This window comes from Phascolarctos cinereus, unplaced genomic scaffold, assembly GCF_003287225.1.
Source record: "Phascolarctos cinereus isolate Bilbo 61053 unplaced genomic scaffold, phaCin_HiC Scaffold_7;HRSCAF=346, whole genome shotgun sequence".
NCBI classification, from domain to species: Eukaryota; Metazoa; Chordata; class Mammalia; order Diprotodontia; family Phascolarctidae; genus Phascolarctos; species Phascolarctos cinereus.
Genome location: NW_027556180.1, coordinates 2,369,057 through 2,393,791, shown reverse-complemented (window position 1 = coordinate 2,393,791; position 24,735 = coordinate 2,369,057). Strand labels below are relative to the sequence as shown.

Sequence of the window (24,735 nt, the reverse complement as noted above, 5' to 3'; positions counted from 1 at the left end):
TCATTCTTAAAACCTTGGCTCTGAGGAGCTGACAGCACCACCATTGGCTGCCTCCCTGCGTGACCTCGTCCGAGCCACGGGCCTCAGTTCCCTTTTCTGCTCCATGGTCTCTAGCCCCGGGGCCCCAAGGTTTTGTCCCGCCGCCTCCGAGCACCGGACCTGGGCGCTTCTTTCGCGCTCCTCTCCCTGGCCCCCATCTCCAGGATTGGAAGCAGCAGCAGCTCCTCCTCCGGACCCCGCCCCAGGGCGGGGCCAGCCCACCTGCGGCTTCGTCCCGCGGGCAGGGCAGCCACCTGTGGCTCGCGGGCCCTTTAAGGTGCGCCTGCCCCGCTCCGCGGGGGGCCCGCCCCGCCCCTCCCCGCTCGGGCCCCGCCCCCCTCTCCCCCGCCCCCCCTTCCCCGGGGCTGCCAGCGTTCGGGCCGCTGGGGCTCGCGCCGCCGCCTGCTCACTTCCTATTGGCTGGCAGCGCGGGGGAAGGCGGTCACGTGGGGGCGCGGCCGTCCGGCTCGGGGGCCGCCATCTTGAAGGAAAGTTTGAGGGGAGAGCCCGAGAAGGAGGAGGGGAGGAAGAGGAGGAAGAGGAAGAGGAGGAAGAGAAGGCAGCAGCGGCGAGACAGCGAGAGAGGGAGAGGGAGAGAGAGAGAGACAGAGACAGAGAGAGAGCGAGAGAGCGAGCGCGAGCGAGCGGAGGAGGGAGCGGCGGCGGCGGCCAGCGGACCGGGCCGGCCCCGGAGCCCCGGCGGAGTGGGCGGGCGGCCGGGCGATGGCTCTCCGGGCGTGAGGCGGGGCCGACGCGCGCCAGCCATGCCCGTGCGGAAGCGAGGTGAGCGGCCGGAGGGGGAGGGGAGGAGAGGAGGGGACGCGGGGAGGGGGCGCGCAGCGGGAGGGGGAAGGGGAGGGGCGGGGGGCGCGCGCTCACCCGCCCCCACTCTGTCCCCGCAGATACGGAGCGCGCGCTGCGGCTGCTGCAGGAGTACCGCGCGCAGCTGAGCCCCGCACACGACCGCCCGCTGCGGGGCTCCCTCGAGCGCGTCATCGGCATCTTCCAGAGCAGCCTCTTCCACGCGCTCCTCGGTGAGTGGGGGAGGGGAGGGGGCGGAGAGGGGGCGGGGCCCCGCCTCGGGCACCCAGTAGGCTGTTTGCTCCCGGAGCCGCAGGCCTGGGGTCCCCCCGCGGCGCCGGCCTCTGCGAGTTTCTGAGTGAGGGGAGGAGCGGGCCGCCCCCCGCTCTGCCGGGAGCTTTGATCGGGGCTCCCCGGGGTCCATGCGCGCCCCGATCCCGGAGGACGTCCGACGGCTGCCCCGGAGGACGTCCGACGGCTGCCCCGGAGGACGTCCGACGGCTGCCCCGCCGCGCTTTCCTTCCGCGGGCCGCTCCCGCCCTCTGGCTCTGTCTGTCTCTTGTCTCCCTGTCTGTCTTGTCAGCCTGGCTTCGGCCCTCGCCGGGCCCTCTCTGACCGAGGCAGCGCTGCCCGGTCCGCCTCTCGTGGCTGCCTCTGACCAAGTCCGCCTCCCTGTATTGCTCATCACTGGTCCCTGCGCTTGTGTCCTGGTGAGGGAGCGCTAAGTGGACCCGGGGAAGGCTGGTGCCCGAGCCGCTTCCCAAGGCGGGCTGGGGCGCTGGGTGGGGCGCGCAGAGACCCAGAGCGCTGGAAGTGGGTGATGGGGAGCCGGGCGCAGGAGCGGGCGAGAGGTGTCGACTCTCCGCGGGGCTCCCTGAGGCCTGGCGTCTGAACGTGTGTCCCCCCCCCCCAGCAGAGACTGGGGCCGGGGAGAGAGGGAGATGATGTCAGGGTGTTAGGAGGTGAGGGGAAGGAAGAGGGTGATTACTGTGAGTGAGCTCAGCTTGGTCAACGGCAGGTGAGGCCCTTAGCTGTGAGTGGGGGCGGGGGGAGGACGGGGGGGGGGGGGGGGGGGAGAGAACAAGTTTGGAAATCGGTTGTGGGAGGAGATAGACAGGGGATTGCTTTGCTGCGGGAAGAGCCCAGCAGAAGCTGGATAATAGGAATTTATTCCGTACCCCTTCAGCGTGGTTGTGACTCGGATTCCAGGTCTATTCAGGACTGGATCGCGGCAGTAAGCCATGGCTGAGATGTGGCGGCAGATGGTTGGTAAAAGGATTTCAGAATTGATGACTGGAGTTGGACGGCCCAGTGCTAGGGATCGGTATGTGTGACCTTGGGTCAGTCACTTTGTGTCTTTGGACCTTGTCATGTTTTCCTCCTGGTTAAAATAAGGGGGTCAGGACTGGATGCCCCTGAGATCCCCTGGAGGCAGCTCGGTACACAGAGTGCCAGCCCTAGAGTCAGGAAGACCTCCGTTCCACTTGGGCCTCAGATGCTTACCAGCTGGGTGACTGGGCAGATCACTCGCTGCTGTCTGCCTCCGTTTTCTCAACTGTAAAATGGGGATTATAATAGCATCTGTCTTGAAGGGTTGTTGTGAGGATCATTTGTAAAGCTCTTGCTTAGCCCAGTGCCCGGCGCACAGTAGGTGCAACAGAAAGTCCTGTTCCCTTTCTTGCTGGTGTGAGATCGATGGTTCTTTGAACCTTATTGACCAGTGTAGTGGCCTGAGCAAGCCCCGAGGAGTGGGGGATTGCGTGTCCCTGAGGAGGGTGGTAGAGGTGTGGATCAAAAGAATGTCAGAATTCTTTGATTGTCCAGCCCGTATAGGTTTCTCACCTGTCACCTTCGTCACCTGGGTTGGTGCAGTGGCCTCCGACTTGGGCTTAGCATCTCAGGATCCCCTCTCTGCCATCCTCCAGATTGCTGTTCCTAAAACCCACCTAAAGACTGTCATGGAGCTCCCTGCTCAGGCACCTCCAGGGATGGTTTCTAGGATAAAGTACCCTGCCTCCCTGGGCCTTTCAAACCCTTCCTCGTTTCCGGGCTTGTTCACACTGTGCCCATTCACGGGCTCACTGACTGGCCATGGTCCTTATGTGATGTTCCCCTCCCTCCCAGCCCGGGTACTGCCTCCTGCGTTGGGCCTTTCCTGATCTCGGTCCCTCTCCCCCAAGAGCATCTTCTGTTTGCTTGGAATGTTGTCTTTAATTATGTGTGGCCGTGGTTTCTCCCTTCTGGAGGCCAGCACGAGGTAATTGCTTAATAAGCTCTGCTGGAGTCTGCTGGCTGTTAGCATCACTAACAGTGATGGATCCTGTGCCTTTATAGTGAGCAAAACGGACCCGCTCTGCCAAAGCTCAGCGGGTGTCTGACCCCTTCCAGGCTGCCCAGGGGAGCTTGTAGACCAGTGTGGCCCCTTGAACTGGACACCCAACTGACAGGCCTACAAAATGTGGTTGGGGACTTTGGAGAGTGGCTGTTCCTCTGCTTGGCCCATGTGCCCAGTGAGAGGCTTGAGGGCACAGTTAGTCTGACTTTGGACCTGACGGGCTTGATTCACTGGCCCGCCCTTGGGATGCTGGAAAACGGTCTTGTCTTCTCTGGGGAATGTGTCCTAGCTTCTCCCTGACCTTCCCTTCTCTTCCCTGCCTCATTCCCCAAACCACAGGTCTCTGAGCTTGTCACAGGCTTGGGAAGTGCCCCCTCCCCATGGTGGCTCCTTCCCTGATAGGCTCAAAGCGTTGCAGATGTCTGATGGATGAAAGAAAGACTGAAGAAACTTCAGGCAAATGTCTTTGGCTTTCTCTTGATTCTCCTGGATGGGGAAAAACCAATCTCGTGTCTTGTCTAAAGGGAGGATTGTGCATTTCATTTCCCCATCCCTTCCTGTTCTCTGTCACACAAGTTATGTAAAATCCTCCGGGACTTTTGGGTGAAGGCAGATGGCAGGGAACTGGAGTTTTCACAATATTTTTCACAATATTTGTTAACTGCTGTGTGAGATCCACTTCCTGGAGCATGCTAAAGGGACTTTGAAGTCGGTGGATGTTTGGCTTGGAAAAGATCTGTTTCGTTTTTTAAAATAAATGTCTAAACCTAGGTCATGGGCAGCTGGACTCCACAGGCTCTCTGTCACCTCCAGGCTCCAACACAAAATCTCTACTGTTCAGGCCCTTCCTCCCAGCCTTCTTCCACCTTCTTCTGTCCCCCTGCCCCCCCCCCCCACTCTCTCATTCTGAGACGCTGGTCTCCTCGCCTTTCCTCTAACAAGACAGCCCATTTATGAAGTGCCTACTACATGCCAGGCAGAAGGCAGTCCCTGCCCCTGAGGAGCTTGCAGTCTGATGGGGAAGATGGCATGCAGACAAATATGTATGAAGGAAGCAATGGCCAGGATAAATAGGACATGATTTGGAGAGGGAAAGCACTGGGATGAAGAAGGGTAGGAAGGCTTCCTGTAGAAGAGGACCTTGATGGAGTGTTCCCAGCCTCCTCCTAGTCTCAGCAAAGCCTATCCTCCCTTTGTTAGGGATTGCTGCTCTGTTTTGTCTGTTCCTTTTTGTGCAGGATGGCTGGAGAGCAGGGCCTGCCTTCTGCCTTCCTGTGGATCCTCAGTGAACAGCTTAGTGCAGTACAACACATAGTAGGGATCGAGAAATGCTAGTTGACTGGCAGTAACAGAGTACTCATTTATCAGAAATTATCAGCCTTTTAGGGGCAGTCTTTCTAGGTATTTGCTTCTTGGTGAGGCAGTTGGGGTTAAGTGCCTTGCCCAGGGTCACAGAGCTAGTTAAGTGTCGAGTGTCTGAGGCCGGATTTGAACTCAGGTCCTCCTGACTCCAAGGCTGGAGCTCTATCCATTGGCCACCTAGCTGTTCCTTTTTTTGTCATTTTTCCCCCCTACTTATTAGTATTTTATTTTTTCCAATTACATGTAAAGATAGTTTTCAGTATTCACTTTTGTAAGATTTTGAGTTCCAAATTTTTTTCTCCCTCCCTCCCCCCTCTGATTTAAGCTATACATGTACAATCATGTTAAACACATTTTCACATTAGTCATGTTGTGAAAGAAGAATCAGAGCAAAAGGGAAAAACCACGAGAAAGAAAAAAACAAAAGAGAAAATAGTCTGCTTCCATCTGCCTTCAGACTCCATAGTTCTTTCTCTGGATGTGGAGAGCATTTTCCATCATGAGTCGTTTGTAATTGTCTGAGATCCTTGCATTGCTGAGAAGAGCCAAGTCTATCAAAGTCAGTCATTGCACAATGTGGCTGTTACTGTGACAACGTTCTCCTGGTTCTGCGCACTTCACTCAGCATCAGTCCGTACAAGTCTTTCCAGGTCTTTCTGAAGTCTGCCTGCTCATCATTTCTTATTGCACCATAGTATTCCATTACATTCCTATACCACAACTTGTTCAGCCTTTCCCCAACTGATGGGCATCCCCTCAATTTCCAGTTCTTTGCCACCACAAAAAGAGCTGCCATAAATATTTGTGAAGACGTGGGTCCTTTTCTCCTTTGTATGATCTTTTTGGGATTCAGCCCTACGTATTATCTTAAAGCATATATGTTCTAAAACCTGATATGTCAGTATTGACACGACAGGCTGAAATTCCTACTTTTTGAATCGGTGAACATTAGTGATTGTCCACAGATGCTCTTACAAACATGTTGTCTGAATCTTTGTACTTGCCCTTTCATCCATAAATTTCAAAAGCTGCTGTGGCGGGTTGATCCAGTTCTGCCTCCTGATTTTTCTGGTGGGCCCTGCATGTCCCTTCCTGAGATTTCTTGTGCTTGGGCTCTTATAGGCCCTGCTCGAAGTGGAGGGGGTGATTGTGTCATTGGCTTTGCAATGGACTCGGGACCAGGATTTTTTCCATTGGTGCTGGAATTTAATGTTTTAATCTCTGTTTTGGGTTGGATTGAGCTTTTTATTTGCTAATTGTTGAGTCGTATGCTTCTCTGAGAAAATATTTTGGCTCTGTGGAATCTCACAGAATCCCCTTCATTAGAGCCGGGTTTGTGGGTCTGGAAACATAAGGGAGGCTAGTCAGGTGTCAGCTGAGAAGTTTCACGCGGACAAGACTTTTTAGAGCTCTGTGAAGAAGGCCATTCAGAGGCGGTTTAACTGAGAGGTGTATTTATGTAGAGAAATGAAGCATCTTGATTTAGGGTATGGTTAGACTCCCCAGTGGAAATAGATTGAGATTTGTATATATTTAAGGTAACTATCAGAATTTAAAATGATTTTTATTATGTTTTACAAATACAGCATTCTTTTATTTTTCAAAATACATTCATAAGCCTTTCTAAAAATCAAGAGTTTTTAAAACAGCTTTGGGATAAGGAATATTTGGTTTCACTCACCCTGGGCAGCGGTAAGAAGATTTCATGGTTTATGTAACTTGGTTTAACTTTGGCAGTTTTGCTTTTAAATTGACTGAAAATCTGCACTTTTTAAATTGGGACCTTCTTGAATATTTGGTTTGCCAGAGAATAGACTGGGAATGAAAACAGCTTCCTTCTGTTTGACATGATGAAGGCAGATGATGGCTCAGTGGATAGAGTCTGGAGTAGGGAAGACTCGAGTTCAAATCTAACCTCAGGTGTTGTGTGACCCAGGGCCTTTCCCAGTTTCCTCATCTGTAAAATGAGGATAATGATAGCACCTATCTCTCAGGGTTGTTGGGAGGCTCAAATGAGGTGATAACTGTAAAGGGCTTAGCACAGTGCCTGGCACATAGTAAGCATTATTTAAATGTTAGCCGCTGTTACTGTTATTGTTGTTATTGGGGGCAGCTAGGTGGCTTAGTGGATGGAGTGCTGGGCCTGGAGTCACAAAGACTTGAGCACTCAGGCACCTACAACCTGTCCCTGAGCAAGTCACTTCACTCAGTTTGCCTCAGTTTCCACATCTGTAAAATGAGCTGGAGAAGGAAATGGCCAGCCGCTTCAGTATCTCTGCCAAGAAAACCCCAAATGGGGTCACAAAGAGATGGACAGGATCATAGATGGCTGAACAGCAGCAGCAGTTATTAGTAGTGTTACCATTATTATTATTAGTCCTTTATTGCAATTGTTGCTCTTTCAGGATTGAAATTGGGACTTTTTTACCAATGTTGTATAGCTGTCATCAGGATAAACCAAATGTTTACCAGTTTGTACGTGCGAAAGCCGTTCAGGTCCAGGTGGGTGCTTCTCAGGAGGCCAAATGCAAAGTGCTTTGAGATGTGGCACATAAAATGCCAGATCCTGTTCATGTGGGTTCATAGGGGTAGAGTCGGAAGGACTCTTAGAAGTGATCTTGTCTGCCTCACCTCCCATCCTCCCACCCCCCCTTGCCCCTTCTTTCCTGGAGGAGCTGTAGAGACAGGGACGTTCCAGAGATTACCCAGCTCAGCCAGGGCAGGGCCAAGATTGGAACCCAGGGCTTTTGACTCCAAGTCAGCTATTCTGTCACACCAAGTGGGGCCTCTACTCTATGGAAAGTTCACTTGTGTTTCCTGAAGGGCATCCAGAGTAGTGAGGCCACAGCATTGGAGTATTAGGTAAAAGGAACTAGGGATGTTTAGCATGGAGGAGTAATTGATGAACTTATAAATGAATTTATCTAGATTTTAGCAAAGCTTTTTATCCAGTGTCCCTTGCTGTTCTTGTGGAGAAGATGGAAAGCTCTGGATTAATTAGCTAATCCAGTTGGATGGGTCTGTGTCAGGAGGCGAGGAGGTCTCCAGAGGAATCCTAGGGATCTGTGTTTGGCCCTGGGCTGTTTACCATTTTTATCAGTTCTTTGGATAAAAGCACGGATGGCAGGCTCATCACACCTAGCTAGGAGGGACAGCTAACACACTGGACAACTGAGTCAGGGTCCCAAAGGTCTTAAGAGGCCACTACATTGGGCGGAATTTAGTCAGATGCCATTCAGTAAGTATCAATGTCAGGTCTTGGACCTGTCTATGCCAGTGGACTTCATCCAAAGGCAGTTGTTCTGAAAAAGATGAGATGGTTTTTATGGCCTGTAGATTCAGTATGAATTAGCAGTGATCTGTCACATCCAGAAAAGCCAATGAGACGTCTGTGGAACATCCCAGTTTGAGGTGCCAGGAGGCATTTGGGCGGAGCAGAGCTCTCTATCTGAGAATCATCTTCATAAGAACCCAGGAGGGCTGAAGAGGGCACCCAGTGACATGGCAGAGAGTAGGGCTGGTGGGGGCAGACTGCTGGAGAGGTTGGAGGGCTGTGGGCTCACATTGAGGGGTTTCCCTTAGCAGGAGGGCTTGCCTCTTTATGTGAAACAGGGCTGAAGGAATGTGGAAAGTTGTGGGGGGCGGGGCGGTTAGAAGTAGCTACAGAAATTTATTCTCGATAATTGAGAAAATAAACACTACTGAGTTCTGTCAGAAAAAGGGAGAGACAAACCACAGAGAATTACAGACTGATCTTACTAATGGAATTGGAACATTTATTAAGCATCTACTGTGTGCCAGGACCTTGGTTAGTTGCTAGGGATACAACAGCCCCTTCTCCTGAGGAGGGACAACCAAATTCCAGATCCATCATCCCCAGTGTGCATGGCACCCATCTGGGCTGGCCTGCAGAGGGCCCACTTATCCCCATGGCCTGGTGTGGCTCCAGTGAATCTCCACATTACATGTTTCTCTCATGTTGGTCTCAAGGCTTCCCCAGAGGTGGGGCCCCCAGCCCTCACAGTAAAGGGAATAAATGCAGGTTTGGCTGCTCCCTTGGACTTAAAGGAGATGTGGAAAGCCCCTGACTAGCCCACTGCCCAGCTGAATCTGTTCTTGTGGTGGAGCTCAGCCATTTGCCATTCCTGATGAGTTTATCTTTATTACTGAGTAGTCTGTGGCCTCCTAAGCCTAAAGAAAGTACAGGGCACCAGGTCCCTGGTGAGCTGTCATCTCACAGTCCCCTCATATTACTTGGCCACTCCTAGATCCCTCCCATAGTCTTTCTGTATATAAGTTCCATCTTGTCTCCATTCAAGTGCTCAGATTCCTTAAGAACCTAGCCAATAGCTCACAAATGTTCAGATTCCTTAAGAGTCTGGCCAGTGTGGTGGATCTTTAATAAACCTTGTTTTTGGCTGGGAAAAAAAAAGTACAGGACAGCCACTGTCAAAGACTGCCCAGATCTGCTGGGGCTAGGCTATACTGAGGAGTTGTCTGGGGGTCTGCAGTGGGCGCTGCTCAGATGACATCTTGGGGACGGCCCTCTGGCTACATCCACATGACATCTCCTGAGAGTAGTCTTTTCCGAAATGATGGATTTTTGGGAACTCTTCACCTTTGGGGGTCTTCCTTCCCCTCTTGGCACTGTCCAGGAAATCTCTCTTGTAGCTGAAAGACTAGATCCAGGATTTGGTCCTGAGGAAATTCAGAATCTCTTCCACATAGGCTTGTGGGCTTGGTTTGTATCTTGCTTAATTACCTGGGTGATCTTGGATCAAGCCTCAGTTTTGCCATCTGTGAAATGAGGAGGTTGGACAGATGGCTTGTGACCAGAGTTTCAGACTGTTTTTTGTATCTTGGAACTCTTTGGCAGGCAGTTTGGCTAAAAGCCTGTGAAATACTTCTCTTTAAATGCATAAAAAACTGATAATGATAAAGGAAGCCAGTTCTTTGGAAATAGTTATCCAAATCCTTAAAAAAACCCCAAAAAAGCAAAAACCACGGATCCATGGGTTCAGAACCCTTGTTTTAAATCTATGATCCTATAAACCAGTGATTCCCATTTTTTTTTTCAAAAAATAAATGTGTTGTGAAACCCCCAGGGTAATTTAACATACCACTCGTTGTATTTTTTTAGATTTATTCATTAAATACTTAAAATAACTACAGCGATAATTTTTGCCCCCCCAAAGTTCCAAATTAAAATTTGCGTTATTTAAATAAAATTAAATTTTATTCTATCTATACTTATGGAAACTCTAAATAGAAAATTATAAAACTCTAATTGTAAGATAGTTATAATATCTAATGTAGGATAGTCTATAAGAATTAAAAGAGGTAAACTAGCAAGACTGCTAACAGTCTTAATAATCATATATAAACTTAATTTTGAGGTTGAACTTTTTTATTTGAATGAAGGTTTGCAGTATTTGGCCCAGTCTTAAATCCATTTCCCCATTGAGCTTATATTCTGCATTTTGATTTAAAATCAAAGTGAAAATGATCACTCACATAGATATGGTGGAAAATGGTAGAATTTTACAAACTCTCATTGAGAGATGAAATTCATTTTTTATTTTTGGCCAAAAATGTAGAAGGCTATCATTTTTGATCATGTTTATAGGTCATCAGTTAAATTTTATTTTTCATCTATTGCCAGTTTATCAACCAGACATAAAATATATATCAGATGGGATTGTGAATCCAATTTAATTTGTTGGAAATTTCAGGAAAATATTCATTGAATGTCATTTCTAAAAATTTTAGATAATTACTGATATCTTTTTTGACAGCCTGGTCCCGAGACTGGTCATTTACTTTTTCTTTTTCTTTTTCTTTCTTTCTTTTTTTTTTTTTTAAGGCAGTTGGGGTTAAGTGACTTACCCAGGGTCACACAGCTAGTAAGTGTCAAGTGTTTGGTCTGAGGCCAGATTTGAACTCAGGTACTCCTGACTTCAGTACCGGTGCTCTATCCACTTTGCCACCTGGCTGCCCCCTGGTCATTTTCCAATAAGAAATTATATAATGTCACAAAGCATTCAGTACTGTTATTAATTGAGTGGTTCCTAAATTTTAGTTTCTCTAACAATACTTTTTTTGGTCTTGAACGGTCAGTGCTTGTGTTGTGCCATGCCCACCCCCCTTTCCCAGCGTGTGGAATTTGTTAACCTTTGAAAAGACATCTCCTGAAGATGCTAATCTTTGTAGTCATGTCATGTAACATAATAGCTTACTCAGGTGAAAAAGGATGGTCAGTGAAGAAAACAAGTACCTTTTCTCTCAATTCCAATAGATGATTTTCTCTGCCATGGGAGAGCCAGCCAGCTACCACCTTTGTTACCCTTCTAAAGTGTAACATGTTCACACTGCATAAAATGGTCAGCTGTTGAGACCTAAAGGAATCCTGCTTTTTCAAAATTCGTGATTTTGGCTGTGTTAGAAAACATGCTTTTAAGTTTGGAACATTCTCTCTGATGTCAGAACTTGTTTGTGTCTTGCGTGGTGTGCCCATTTTTCTTGCCTTGTAAATTCCACAGCAGTTTGACTGATTTGTTTTCTTTCAGAGTATGAATTAGGTTAAAAATAGCTTCCCCAGTTGTACTTCCTTTCAACATAAAGTAGCCTATGTACTTCTACTTTACCATCAGCAGATGTCTTACAAATACAGTTAAAACTACTAGGTTATGATCATTTGGTGCCTTATCTGATTGCAAAGGGTAAATTTTACTTTTTGGAACTCTTTCTATAGTAACTCATTCAAGATCATTGGACATAATGTGTTTGAAGAGACTTTTTTTTTGCTTTTTGGTGAGGCAATCAAGGGCTAAGTGACTTGCCCAGGGTCATACAGCTAGTAATTTTTTTTTTTTTATTTTTGAAAATGTTATTTTTATTTATTTAGTTTTTTGGCTAGGCAATGGGGTTAAGTAACTTGCCTAAGGTCACACAGCTAGTGTTATATATCTGAGGTCAGATTTGAACTCAGGTCCTCCTGAATCCAGGGCCAGTGCTCTATCCACTGTGCCACCTAGCTGCCCTCCCCCCTTTTTCAAAATAGAAAACAGGTATCATCTCTAACTTCTTAACAGAATTATCTCCAAACACACACTTTACAATTGTTTTGGCTCATGGCAAAATTTATTTTTCTGTAATAGTCTTCATTTTTTATAATTTGACAGCTTATTAAATATAAAAGTTCAGTTGCTTTTTGGCTTTCTTGTTCACAGAAATGAATTGATGAATGTTTTCACATGTTGTTTTTTCCATTTCAGAAACAATCAGCATATCTTTCATGTTTGCATTGTAAATGTCCAGTTAAAAGACATGGCTTTAAGCTGCAAATTGCAGGCATTTCTCCAGAAATTGTACAGTGTGGCTGTACAATTCAGTGTCTCCATAAATTAAAAACCCAATTTAATGTTTTCTTTATCCTGTTTTTTTCTTTTTCATAGCTGTTGTAATACAGGTATCTCAAACATGTATTACTTCAGAATTGTGACCTATCAAAATACTTTTGACTAGTTTTCTGGGCTGAATCTGAATGAGGATTTTGAGTTTCCTCATGAATACATTTTTTGGCAACTTTTTTACCCATAAATACATTGGGGCTGTGATAATTTAAAAAATAAAAACATTTCTACAAAAATTTCATTTCATGTTTTCTATTTGTAAAATATAAAACAGTACTATTACCAGCATAATTGCAAATGTGTATCCCTTCAGGCAGCTTTGCTTTGTAACAGTAGACTGACCTCAGAATGTTTCCCTCTTAGCTTGATGCTTCTGTTAACTGGTGTGCATGGACCCCAGAAGAGATGGCTACCCACTAACCAAGTGATGAAAACAAATAGCTAGTTGTGATATATAATATGTACTTTGCCACTGGCTAATGACAAGTGCTATGTTGAATCATAAATATACTTATATATTCTTTGGTTTTAAACAATTTTTATATAAACTAACTCTTGTAAGATATGACTTTCTTCTTGACTCTTGACTCGAATACATTCTTCTCAAAAACACCACTGAACTGCTTACCAGTGTGACAGTATTTTAAAAACCTCACTTGATCTCTCTATCCCCACTATCATCACCTATGTCTCCTGCCTTTTGTGGCTAAACTCCTTGAGAAGGCTGTCTACAGTACATTAGGTGCCTTTGCTTCTTGACCTCTCCTTTTCTTCACTCTCTGAGGTCTGGCTTCTGACCTCATAATTTCACCTGAACTGCTCTCTCTAAAGTTACCTGTGACTTCTTATTTGCCAAATCTAATGGTCTTCTCTTCATCCTCATACTTCTTTTTTTAAATAGCTTTTTAAAATCAATCTATTAATTAGTTTTTAGTGTTCAGCATTTGCTTTTATAAGATTTTGAGTTCTAAAAGTTTTCCTCCTCCCCAAGACAGCGTGCAGTTTGATGTAGGCCACACATGTATGATCATATTAAACATGTCTACATTAGTCGTGTTGTGAAAGAAGAATCAGAACAAAAGGGGAAAACCATGAGAAAGAAAAAACAAGAAACAACAAAAGAAAGAGAACTCGTATGCTTCGATCTGCACTCAGACTTTATCAGTCATCCTTGTACTTCTTGACTTTCCTGTAGTCTTTGACACTGTCGATCCCTCTTGACACTCTCTTCTCTCCTGCTTCTCCTACTTATCTTATCTATGACTGCTCCTCCTTAGTCTCCTTTGCTGGATCTTCATCCAGAGCCTGGCCTCTAATGATATGGATCCCTGTGGGTTCTGTCCTGGCCTCTTTTGTCTTCTCCCTCTTATCATCTTCTTTGGATTCTGTTGGATTCAATACCATTTCTATGCTCTACCTTTCCTGCCTTGGCCTCTCTGTTGACATCCAGTCTCACATTTCCAGCTGCCCTTCAGACATCTTGAACTGGTTGTCTGTTAGACATCTTAAACTCAATCTGTCCAAAACTGAACTCATTCTGTTTTCCCCAAAACCTTCTCCCCCACTCTTTTCCAAACTTCTGTTGACTGTGGAGGGCACCACTGTTCTTCCCACCCCCGTGTTTACAACCTAGATTTCATCTTGGACTCTTCACTCATCCAATATATTGCCAAGACCTGTTGATTTCCCCTGTGCAGCAGCTCTTGAATACACTGCCTCCTCTCCTCTGACACTACCACCCTCCTGGTGCAGATTCTTGTCACCTCACACCTGGACTGTAGCAATAGCTGCTGGTGGATCTACTTGCCTGAAGTGTCCCCCTGCTCCAGTCCATCCTCCACTCTGCTGTCAGAGTGATTTTCCTGAAGGGCTGGTCTGACCATGTCACCTCCTTATTCAGTCAATTCCAGTGGCTCCTTCTCACCCCCTTGGGTCCCATATGAAGGTTTTGCATTCAGAGCCTTTCCCAGCCTGGCTCCCCCTTTACCCTTCCAGTTTGATTCAGTGTCGTCGGCCTCCTTGCTCACAGAACGCTCCATCCAGGCATTGCTTGACTCCAGGTGTTTTTTGCTGCCCTGCAGGCCTGGAAGGCTCTCCTACCTCATCTCTACCTTCTGAATTCCCTGGCTTCCTGTAAGTCCCAGCTAAAAGCTCACGTTCTACAAGAAGCCTTTCCTAACCCCTCTTAATTCTAGTATCTTCCCTCTGATGCTTATTTCCTGTTTATCCAATATGTATCTTGTTTGTACATGGTTGTGTGCTTCTTGTCTCCCCCATTAGATTGTAAACTCCTTGAAGGCAGAGACTGTCTTTGCCTTTCTTTGGATCCCTAGCACTTAGCATAGGTGCTAAATAAATGCTTATAGATTGACTGATTGAATGACAGGCAATATAAGGTTTATTTCTTGAGAGCAGCTGTGCTGGTCTGTGATCACTTTCAAGGTGGCCTATAATGAGCATGCTCAGCAATCACGGTTTTCTTGCAGCCTATTTGTCCTGCAAGACCACAAATGCTCATACCATCAAGATGACATGGTTACACAGTGGATGAGGTAGAATTGATCACAGGGTAACTCTAACAGAGGAAAAGGAGCATTGGTTTGCTGGTACTTGTTTAACAACGAGCTCTTGAAATGACCCACCTTTAGTTTTAATTTGCTTTATTAACATTTTCTCCGTGATTTGTCTAAACAGTCAACAAACTGTAGATCAAGCCTTGATTTGTAGTGCTTGCTGCTTTCTGAGTCTTAAATGCTCACATGTTACAGCACACCCTTGGGGAGGAGGGAGCTGCTGTGGTGCATGTTTCTGATCATCTGTTGGGAATAGGTTTGTGCTTGAATGTCTGTCTCTTGTGGTAGTTTGGAAACAATTTGATGACAGATTGAGAAACTACAAGAACAGGATGGACTTAGTTGGAAGTGAGATGTAATTTCTGCAGGAACGCTGAAATCCCCCAAATCATGTGTATGATCATAATGGATTCTGAATTGCTGTGGAAATAAACCTAACACACTTCCACCATGCACATAGTTGTAACAGGAAAACTATATTCATAAATTAGTTAGGCAGTTACTTACTTCAGAAGGAAAGGAACAAGCATTTATTAAATGCCTATTACTACTCAGAGCCAGGCAGTGTGCCAGGTACTTTACAAATGTCTCATTTGATCCTAACAACAATGGGAAGTAGGTCCTATTATCACCCCCATTTTATAGTTGAAGAAACTGAGGCAGATAGATTAAATGATTTGTCCAGGGACACACAGCTTGTAAGTATCCGAGGCTGGATTTGAACTGAGGTCTTCCTGACTCTGGGTGCAGTATTGTCTACCATACTACCCAGCTGCTTTCCTAAGGCACCATTAAAGAATTTTTAGTTTGAGCCCCTTGGACCATCATCATTGCAAACCCCTTACTGGAAATCACTGCTGTAAACGACCCTGTTGTGCTGATTCTTCTCTTAAATCTTCCCTGTGATGCTCTTTGACAAGGTTCTAGAAAGGCTAGTGAAGCGCCGTTCTGTTCAGTAACTCACTTCCCTGGCTCTCTGTCATTCCCCTATAGGGCTTGTCTCCCCTCTTAGAATGTAAGCTTTTAATAAATACTTTTTTCTTCATTCTTTCCAAGGGGAACAGCATCATTGTCACTGTTTGTATCCAACAAGTTGGTTTAATTAGAAAACCTTGGAAAATTAGGAAAGAATTTAGGACAATAGCTTTAGTAAAGTGGCAGAATACAAAATAAATTAACAGAAATAATCATGTATTATATATAACAATTACAGAAACTAAGAGGAAATAGTAGAGACATTATATTTAAAGTACAGAAACTATTGGGGTGGGGGGAGATGGCAGTCTTCCAAGATGTACTCAAAGACTTTTATGCATACAACTACAAAATGTTATTTACAAAGATAGTAGAAGACACCTAATTGGATGACTACTCATTGCTCATGGTTAAGCCGTACCATTATAAAGATGAAGCTTATACCTTTGGTGACATAGAGTTTTGGATGAATACCTAAGAAGTTACCTTATGTAGACAATAAAATTCATTGGAAGGGACAAAGGAGACTAGTAATGAAAGGGGATTAGCACTAATAAAACTTAATCAGTATTCAGTATTTTATACTGGTTTGAAAAATAGATAGCTAGAACTATCTAGATAAGCAGAATCAGAAATGATCAAACTTAGTGCTCCAGTATTTGATAAACTGAACAGCACTGAGGATTTGACAAGTACTCCAATGGAAAGCTGTTTGGCAAAAAATAGGACCCTCGAATGATAGCTTAGAGCTGCCAGGAGCACTCCCCTGCTTTGATGGGTGAAGCAGCTGAGACCCAGGGAGAGGGAAGAAGTTGTTCCAGGCTACCCAGGTGTTAGCGCAGGGATGGGATTGAGATGGCAGAGTCACCGTTCTTTTAGCTGAGTCATGGATTTTAAGACCAGCTTCGTCTTCCACCATATACCATACACTGTACTAATTTTAATTTGGATACGTGACCCACATATACAATGTTTCTTCATTTAAGAGGGAAAAAAAGGGAAATTCTTTTCACAGTCATGGCTGGGGGAGAATATTTAACCAAACAAAGGCTAGAGATCACAAAACCTAAAATAGCTTTGATTACATGATGTTAAGAAGCTGTCATACAAATACTTTGAAAATAGTCTCAGATAATTTTATTTTTCTAAAATTTTTAGTTTGTCCTGTTTCATTTCAGAGAAATTTTTCATGCTTTTTGGAATTTATTTTGTAGGATTTGAAAATGATTTCCATTTCAAATCAGGATTGTATTCTTTAGAAGTATTTCTAAAATCTTTCCTTTCCCTCAACCCAAAGTGATATTTCCAACTGTTAGGTTCTCTTTGATTTCCAACAAATTTATTGCTAAGGTTAATGGAAGGCTGTATTCTGATGTTAGCAATTAGAGCTTTTGGTGAAAGCTCAGTTTCAGCATTTTGTTATTAATTTTTTTTGTTTTTTAGTTTATTTATTTTTAGTTTTCAGCATTCACTTTTATAAGATTCTCCCCTTCTTTCCCCCTTTCCCAAGACAGCATGCAATTTGATATAAGCTATGCATGCACAATCATATCAAACATATTTCCACGTTAGTTGTGTTGTGAAAGAAGAATCAGAGCAAAAGGGAAAAACCACGAGAAAGGAAAAAAAAGCACAAAAAAGAGCAAATAATGTGCTTTGATCTGCATTCAAACTCCATAGTTCTTTCTCTGGATGTGGATAGTATTTTCCATCTTGAGTCTTTTGGAGTTGTTTTAGATCACTGCATTGCTGAGAAGAGCTAAGTCTATCAACATTGGTAATCTCACAGTGTGGCTGTTACTGTGTACAGTGTTCTGGTTCTGCTTACTTCACTCAGCATCAGTCCATACAAGTCTTTCCAGGTTTTTCTGAAGTTAGCCTACTCATCATTTCTTACAGCACAGTAGTATTCCATTACATTCGTAGACCGTGACCTGTTCAGCCATTCCCCAACTGATGGGCATCCCCTCAGTTTCCCATTTTTTGCCACCACAAAAAGAGCTGCCACAAATATTTTGGTACATGTGAATTCAGTTTCAGTATTTTGAAGCCAAGTCCTTCACTACGCCCATGATGTCATTGTCCTCTTTGAAAACGAAGGACCAAAAACAGTAGTTTAAAGAGAAACTAGTGAGGTACAGGAAGGGTTGTCAGGCCAGGCATGCAGACCAGTGTGCTTTGAAGCCATTCTGACAGCTTGGATTTCTTTAGAAAATTCCACGTTCATATCCTTTGACTATCCACTGGGGAATAGCCCTCAGCCTTACACATTTGAATCAGTTCCCAGTGTCTTAAATTCGAGACCTTTATCAGAGAAACTTGATGAAAAGGGATCCCCCCTCCCCATATTTGTTTCCCTTCTAACTGAAACTGCATTGGGTTTTGTTTGTTGAAACACTTTTACATTTTTTATGATCAAAATTGTTCATTTTATGATGAACAGGATGATTAAAAGAAAAAAACCTGGAAAGACATGAACTGATACAAAGGGAAGTAAGCAGGACCAGTGGAACACTGTACACAGTAACAGCAACATTGTTCGATGACCAACTTTAATAGACTGGGCTCTTCTCAGCAATACAGTGATCCAAGACAATTCCAAAGGACTTATCGATGAAAAATGCTGTCTGCCTCCAGAGAAAGAATTGATGTTGTCTGAATACAGACTGGAACATATTGCTTTTCACTTTTCTTTCTTTTTTTCTTTTTGTTTGAGTTTTCATGCGTAAAATGACTAATATGAAAATATTTTACATAATTGCACATTTATAACCTATATCATATTACTTACTATCTCAGGGAGCAGGGAAGGAAGGATAGATTTTGGAACTCACACCTTAAAAAAAACAGTGAATGTCAAAAATTGTTTTTCATGTAATTAGGGGAAATATTATTTAAAAATAAAAAATAATACTAACATAAAATTGTCCATTTTATCCTATGTGATCAGTCAATAAAAACTTATTAAGTACCTGTTGTGTGCCAGGCACTGCTGAGGATGCAGAAAGAGGCAAAAGACAGCCCCTGCCCTCAGGGAGCTCACAGTCTAACCCGGGGGAGACAGCGTGCAAACAGACACAGAGCAAGCCAAGATAAATAGGAAACCATTAACAGAGGGAAAGCAGCTCCCAGTAAAAGATGGGATTTTAGTTAGGAATTCAGAGGAAGCCAGGGAGGTCAGCAGTCAGAGAGAAGGAGGGAAAGGGTTCCAGGCAAGGGGACAGCCAGAGAGAAGGCTCAGAGCTGAGAGGTGGAACAGGCAGGAGGCCGGGGTCGCTGGGTGGAAGAGTAGGGGAGGGGGAGGAAGGTGCACAAACCTGGAAAGGGAGGAGGAGCTGGTGAAGGGCTTTGAATGCCAAACAGAGAAGTGATGGGGAGCCCCTGGCGTTTACTGAGTGTGTGCGGGGTGCCGTGGTCGGGCCTGTGCTTTGGTGGTTGAAGGGAGGATGAATTAGAAGGAGAGACTTGTGGTGGGCAGACCCTCCCAGCGGCTATTGCAGTAGTGTGGGTGTGAGATGATGAGGGCCTGCACCATAGAACCCGTGTCAGAGGAGAGAAGGCGATGTATTCCAGAGATGTTGCAGAGGTAAAATAAACCAGGTATTTAAAGGTAAAATCACCAGGCCTTGGCAACAGCTTGGATATGGGGGGTGAGAAAGAGTGAGGAGTCCAGGATGACTCCTAGGGTGCTAGCCTGAGGTGGGGGTGTCCCTCTGCAGTTATAGGGAAGGCTGCAGGAGGGAGGAGGCTTTAACAGGAAAGATCTCTGTTTTGGCTGTCCCGGGCCTGCGTCTGCCATGTTGGTTCATGAGCTCTTCTTCACTCCAGTACCTGTGTCTTTCTTCCTTGCTCCTCTACTGCTTCTCACCTTTTATATATGTCATGGATCCGGTGGAGTTCACCTTGGTATATAGTTTGAAATGTTGGTTTATATCTAATTTCTGCCAACCGTCTTCAGGGTTTTCCTAGTAGTTTTTGTCAAGTAGTGAGTCGTTCCCCCAGTAACTCAGCCTCTTGAGTTTATTGAGCACAGTACTACTGTGTTTATTTGCTTCTCTGTGCTGTGTCTTGCTAATAAATCTAATAGGTTGGAATTTGTTCAGTTATCACAAAGCCACTCGTGAGTTTTTTTGGGGGAGGCCAGATAGGAGGTTGAGAGGGGACTCCTTCCCCCTGGACAGCCTTACTTTCATAAGAACTCTACAGCCCCCTTGAGTGACTTCTTTGTGGAAGACTCACCTAGAGCTTGGACTTCCTCTTCATCCCAGCATTCTTCTCAGCTCAGGAACTGCAAAGTAGACTTAAGAGACACTCACAACCTAGGGTGGGGTGGGGGCTGCAGTACAGTCTGGGCCCTTGCACTTCGCCACTAAATGATTTTCACATGGGAGATGAGGTGTCCAGCAGACAGTGGAACTCAGCCTACCTGGGAAGGCCCGTTGCAAGTATTGCTGAACACCCCAACTTTAATCCAGATCAGAGAAAAAGATGCTTGGATACATGGTGCCCATGTAAAACCTGCCCCTCATTGTTTCATGTGAGAGCAGTGTATCTGAAAACCTTTTTGTTTTGCTTTATCCTGATACTATCTGGTGTTCCTCCTTCCCCACTTAATCTTTGGAATGAAAAAATTGTCAACGATGGGACCGCGGATGCTTTTTGCAAAACCATTTGCTTTATCATACTCATGATGTGTTTTCCATTTTGTTCATCGCCTTGTTGCTTAATTCTGATGTTGTTACCAGTTCTTTTTGTGGTCACTCCTCTCAGGAGGACTGGAAAATACCGAATCATGTTAGTAAACTTCCTGGTGATGGAGGACATGCTTTGTATTATCTTAGGGAAGCTGGGCCTGAGGCTGCAGGGTTTGTCATCAGATCCACCAGAGTGAGCCTGATCGAAGGGAGTGTTCTCAGTTACTGAACAGGAAATTCTCCCCCACCCAGCAGATTCCTTTGACTTTGGACATCCTAGAACACCGTGGTCGAAAGGGGCCTTTACACCCTTTGCCCTCAGCCACTTGAAGGAAAATAGAAGATAACAAGGCAAGACCAGTATCCCTGACCCAGCTTTAAAGCAAACAAGTTATTTTCACATTTAATGGGACTCTTGATATCATCAGATTGAGGACTGTATCGCTTGTGGTTGCCACTCCCCTGCTGCCCAGAAACTTGGGGGCATTTCCCCCCCCCCTCAGTGGGCCCCATGGGCCCTTCTCTCCCTTTCTTTTGTTGCAGGGCTCAGCTCTGGCCAGCTTCTGGGCTGCCCCTGAGTTTGGCTCTTTCTGGGGTCCTCCCTTCTTGCTGGGGCCTCCCCTGGGCTGGCAAGGGGGCTCCAAGCTGCACCCGTGCTGGGTGTTGCCTAAGGCTTACCTTTTTCAGCTAGGCTCCTGGGCCCCTCCCTGTCCTATTCAGTTCTTTCCTGGGGCTTTTCCAAGGGGTTCATCTGCATGTAGGGCCCTTCTTTTGCCACTGGCTTTAGGGCCATCTCCTTGCTGGGCTCCAGTGGAGCCCCTCCTCACTCTTCACAGGCCCCCTCTGACTGCCTCAGCTCTTCCTTTCACCAGCCTTGGTTTGCCTGCTTCACGGTTTCTGCAGGATTCGTGCAGCCCTGGGCTGGACAGAAGGGTCTTAACAGCTGATGCTCATTATTTCTTTTTGTAACTAATGCATATTTAAGCCTTACTGGGCTATTTGTAGGGGATTTGGGCTCCTCTAGATCCTAACAGCTGCTGTCTTCCCACACAACATAACAACAGTACACTTTATGAAGGAGTTTCTGTTGCACCTGGGAAAGGTAAGACAGGTAAGATGTTAAGCTAGACTTTTGGTTGGGTGAAGAGTATCCTTGAACTCCTTGTTCTCTTGTCTTACTGGACTCCAGCCAGAGGCAGCTGTGTGGTGCAGTGGATAGAAGGCTGGGCCTGGACTTAGAAAGACCTGAGTTCAGTTCCACTTCCCTGGGCAGGCCACTTCATCTCTGTCTGCCTCAGTTTCCTCATCTGTAAGATCGGGAATACTAGCACCTGCCTCTCAGTTGTGAGGATCAGATGAGATAATAATTGTAAAGTGCTTAGAGCAAAGGGCTTGGCACAATAGTAGGGGCTTAATAGGGCTTGCTTTCCTGCTTGCCTTCCAGCCATGGATTTCTCCCAGTATTGCTTTCTTTCCTCTTCTCTGCCTGCTGCTGAACCCAGAGGGAGGAAATCACCACCTGTTCTGACTGGATCTTCTGCAGATTTGTTAGGTATTCTCAACCAGACCCTCGCTGCCACAAACCAGTCCTTTAGTCACTGTCCCGCTTCCCTCAGAGTCCAAAACTTTTCTTTCTTCAGGCCACCTGCCTGATAATCCTCCCTCTTTGTAGATCACCTCACCAAACATTTCACTGAAAAAGTTGAGGTCATCCCTTGTGAACTCCCTGTCTTTCAGCCAGTCCCCATTTTATTAAAAGCCTCCTGGTGTGTCAGAGATTGTTCTGGTCACAAAGGCTATAAATACTAAGAATAAAATAAACACCCTCTGAGAGAAACTCGCTGTCTTTTTTTAATAGTATTTTATTTTTTCCAATTATATATAAAGATAGTTTCTAACATTCGTTTTTATGAAATTTTGAGTTCCAAATTTTTCTCCCTAGCCCTCTTCCTAAAATGGTAAGCAATTTGATATAGGTTATACATGTGTAATCATGTAAAACATATTTCCATGTTAGTCATGTTGTGAAAGAAGAAACAGACCAAAAGGAAAAATCCATGAAAAAGATAAAGTGAAAGTAGTATGCTTCCATCTGCGTTCAGATGCCATCAGTTCTTTTTCTGGATGTGGGTAACATTTTCCATCATGAGTCCTTTGGAATTGTCTTGGATCCTTGCATTGCTGAGAAGAGCCCAGTTGGTCATCGAACAATGGTGCTGTTACTGTGTACAGGTTCTCCTGGTTCCGCTCACTTCATTCCGCATCAGTCCGTACAAGTCTTTCTAGGTCTTTCTGAAGTCTGCCTGCTCATCATTTCTTATAGCACAATAGTATTCCATTACGTTCATATACCACAACTTATTCAGCCATTCCCCAATTGATGGGCATCCCCTCAATTTCCAGTTCTTTGCCACCACAGAAAGAGCTGTTATAAATATTTTTGTACGTGTGGGTCCTTTTCCCATTTGTATGATCTCTTTGGGATACAGCCCTAGAAGTGGTATTGCCAGGTCAAAGGGTATGCACATTTTTATAGCCCTTTGGGCATAGTTCCAAATTACTCTCCAGAATAGTTGGATCATTTCACAACTTCACCAACAATGCATTAGTGCTCCAATTTTCCCACATCTTCTCCAACATTTATCATTTCCCTGTTTTGTCATGTTGGCCAGTATGATAGGTGTGATGTGGTATTTCAGAGTTGTTTTGATTTGCATTTCTCTAATCAGTAGTGATTCAGAGCATTTTTTCATATGACTACAGATGGCTTTAATTTCTTCATCTGAGAAGAACTTACCTTCAGATATACTTGTATCAGTCTACACCACATAGAGTAAATACATACAAAGTAGTTAAATACAGGGTCATTTGGGAGAGAGAGCTTTCTGGAGGAGCTGGTGCTTGGGCTGTGTCTCAGAGCGATACAGGGAGGGATTCCATGATTGGGGGGATGGAAAACGCAAAGGCACAGACAGGAGAGGTGGCATGCTGTTTTTGAGCAACACAAAGCCCATCTGTTTGGTCGGATGGTAGAGGTCAGAAGGGCGAGGCCATAGGAAGCCACTGAAGACTGAGTAGGGGAGTGACGTGGTCAGATGTGTACAGAGACTGATTGTAGTGGAGACAGCTGAGGGCTGTTGAGGGCTTGAAAGAAAAGGCTGCAGGAGAGAGATGTGGAGGTAGAAATGCAAGATTGGGAGAGTGGTCACAATTTTCATCTCCTTTCTAACTCAGGCTAGGGGACTGAGTCTTCCTCCAATTCCTTGACTGCTCAGCTCCCCAAAGACAGATGAGCATATCCTAGATCTTGCCATCACTTTGTACCACTTCCAGGATCAAGAATTCTGAAATCCCCTTATCTGACCATCATTTATTGGCTTTTCTTCTCACTCTCAGCCCTTACTTACATAACCCTACTTTTTGTCCTCACTGTGACCTCTAATCCCTCCAGATGATTCTCTCCCAGGCCACCTCCCCTTCACTAGCCACTCTTGCAACCTATCTTGATGCCTTGGTGAACCAGTCCAGCCCTATACTGTATTCTCTTGAATCTCTCACCCTTTTATCCTATCCCTGAATGCACCCAGCCACGCCTCAGCTTTGGGTCGCTTGCAGCATTTGTCACCTTTGCTCCTGCACACTGCTGAATGAAGGAAGAGAAAATCATGCAATTGTTTTGACTGGGTCAGCACAAGTTTATGTTTCACAACCTCATATGGGCCCTCACTGCTGTGAGGCAATCCTTTTACTCGTCCTGAATTAGCTCAGCATCTCACTGTCCACTGAGGCTCTTCCAGACCTTCTCATTTCTCCTCAAACCTCCTCCAGCTCCCTCTCCCCCTCCTCTCAGTTGAGGCCCTGGCCTTGTATTTTACAGAAGAAAATTGAGACCATTCACCATGAGCTCCCCCTTGTCCTCTTTTCCTCATCTCCTTCACTCACGTGCCTTCCACCCCTCTCTTCCTCCTCCCCTGTCTCACGTGATGAAGTGGCCTCACTCCCTACCAAGGCCAACCTCTGCCTGCACATGGGATCCCCTTCCAGCCCATCTCCTCCAGCAGATTGCCCCCTCTGTCATCTTCACTCTCACTTCAGTGTCTCCTACTCTGCTGGGAATCTCCCACATTCTGATAGAACCCTCTGTGGGATCTTTTCACACTTGCTAACATCATCCTATGTCTCTTCTGCCCTTTGTGGCTAAACTCCCTGAGAAGGTGTCTACACTCGGCCCCTCCACTGCCTTTCCTCTCCTTGTGCTTAACTTCTTACAGTCTGGCTTCTGACCCTCTCTGACCTCTCTTCTCTCTCCTTTCCTGGATGCTCCTCCAGGTTGTAGCCTCTAATTGTAGGTGTCCCTCAGGTCCGTCATGGGCCCTCTTCTATTCTTCTTCTGTACCACTTCACTTGGTAATTTCATTAACTCTCTTGGATTTAATTACCATCTCTATGCTGGTGATTGTCAGATCTTCCTATCTTGTCCTGAATTTTCTGCTGACCTTGAATTTTGCATCTCCAAATGGTTTTCTGACATCTTGAACTGGATG

The 24,735-nt window shown here is 45.6% G+C and overlaps 1 protein-coding gene across 11 annotated transcripts in view; it reads left to right on the top strand.

Moving 5' to 3' along the window:
* Positions 1-496: 496 nt before the first annotated feature.
* Positions 497-24,735, top strand: part of DLG1 (discs large MAGUK scaffold protein 1) — a 223,123-nt gene continuing 198,884 nt past the window's right edge. For 9 of the 11 annotated variants that reach the window (XM_020964830.2, XM_020964829.2, XM_020964828.2 and 6 more), the window contains exons 1-2: positions 498-822; positions 942-1,073. In XM_020964830.2, the coding sequence (XP_020820489.1) occupies positions 804-822; positions 942-1,073 (151 nt within the window). In that variant the 5' untranslated portion in view covers positions 498-803. Of the gene's footprint in view, positions 823-941; positions 1,074-24,735 lie in introns of all 11 variants that reach the window. The other 2 variants (XM_020964824.2, XM_078147262.1) reach the window with 1 other exon arrangement.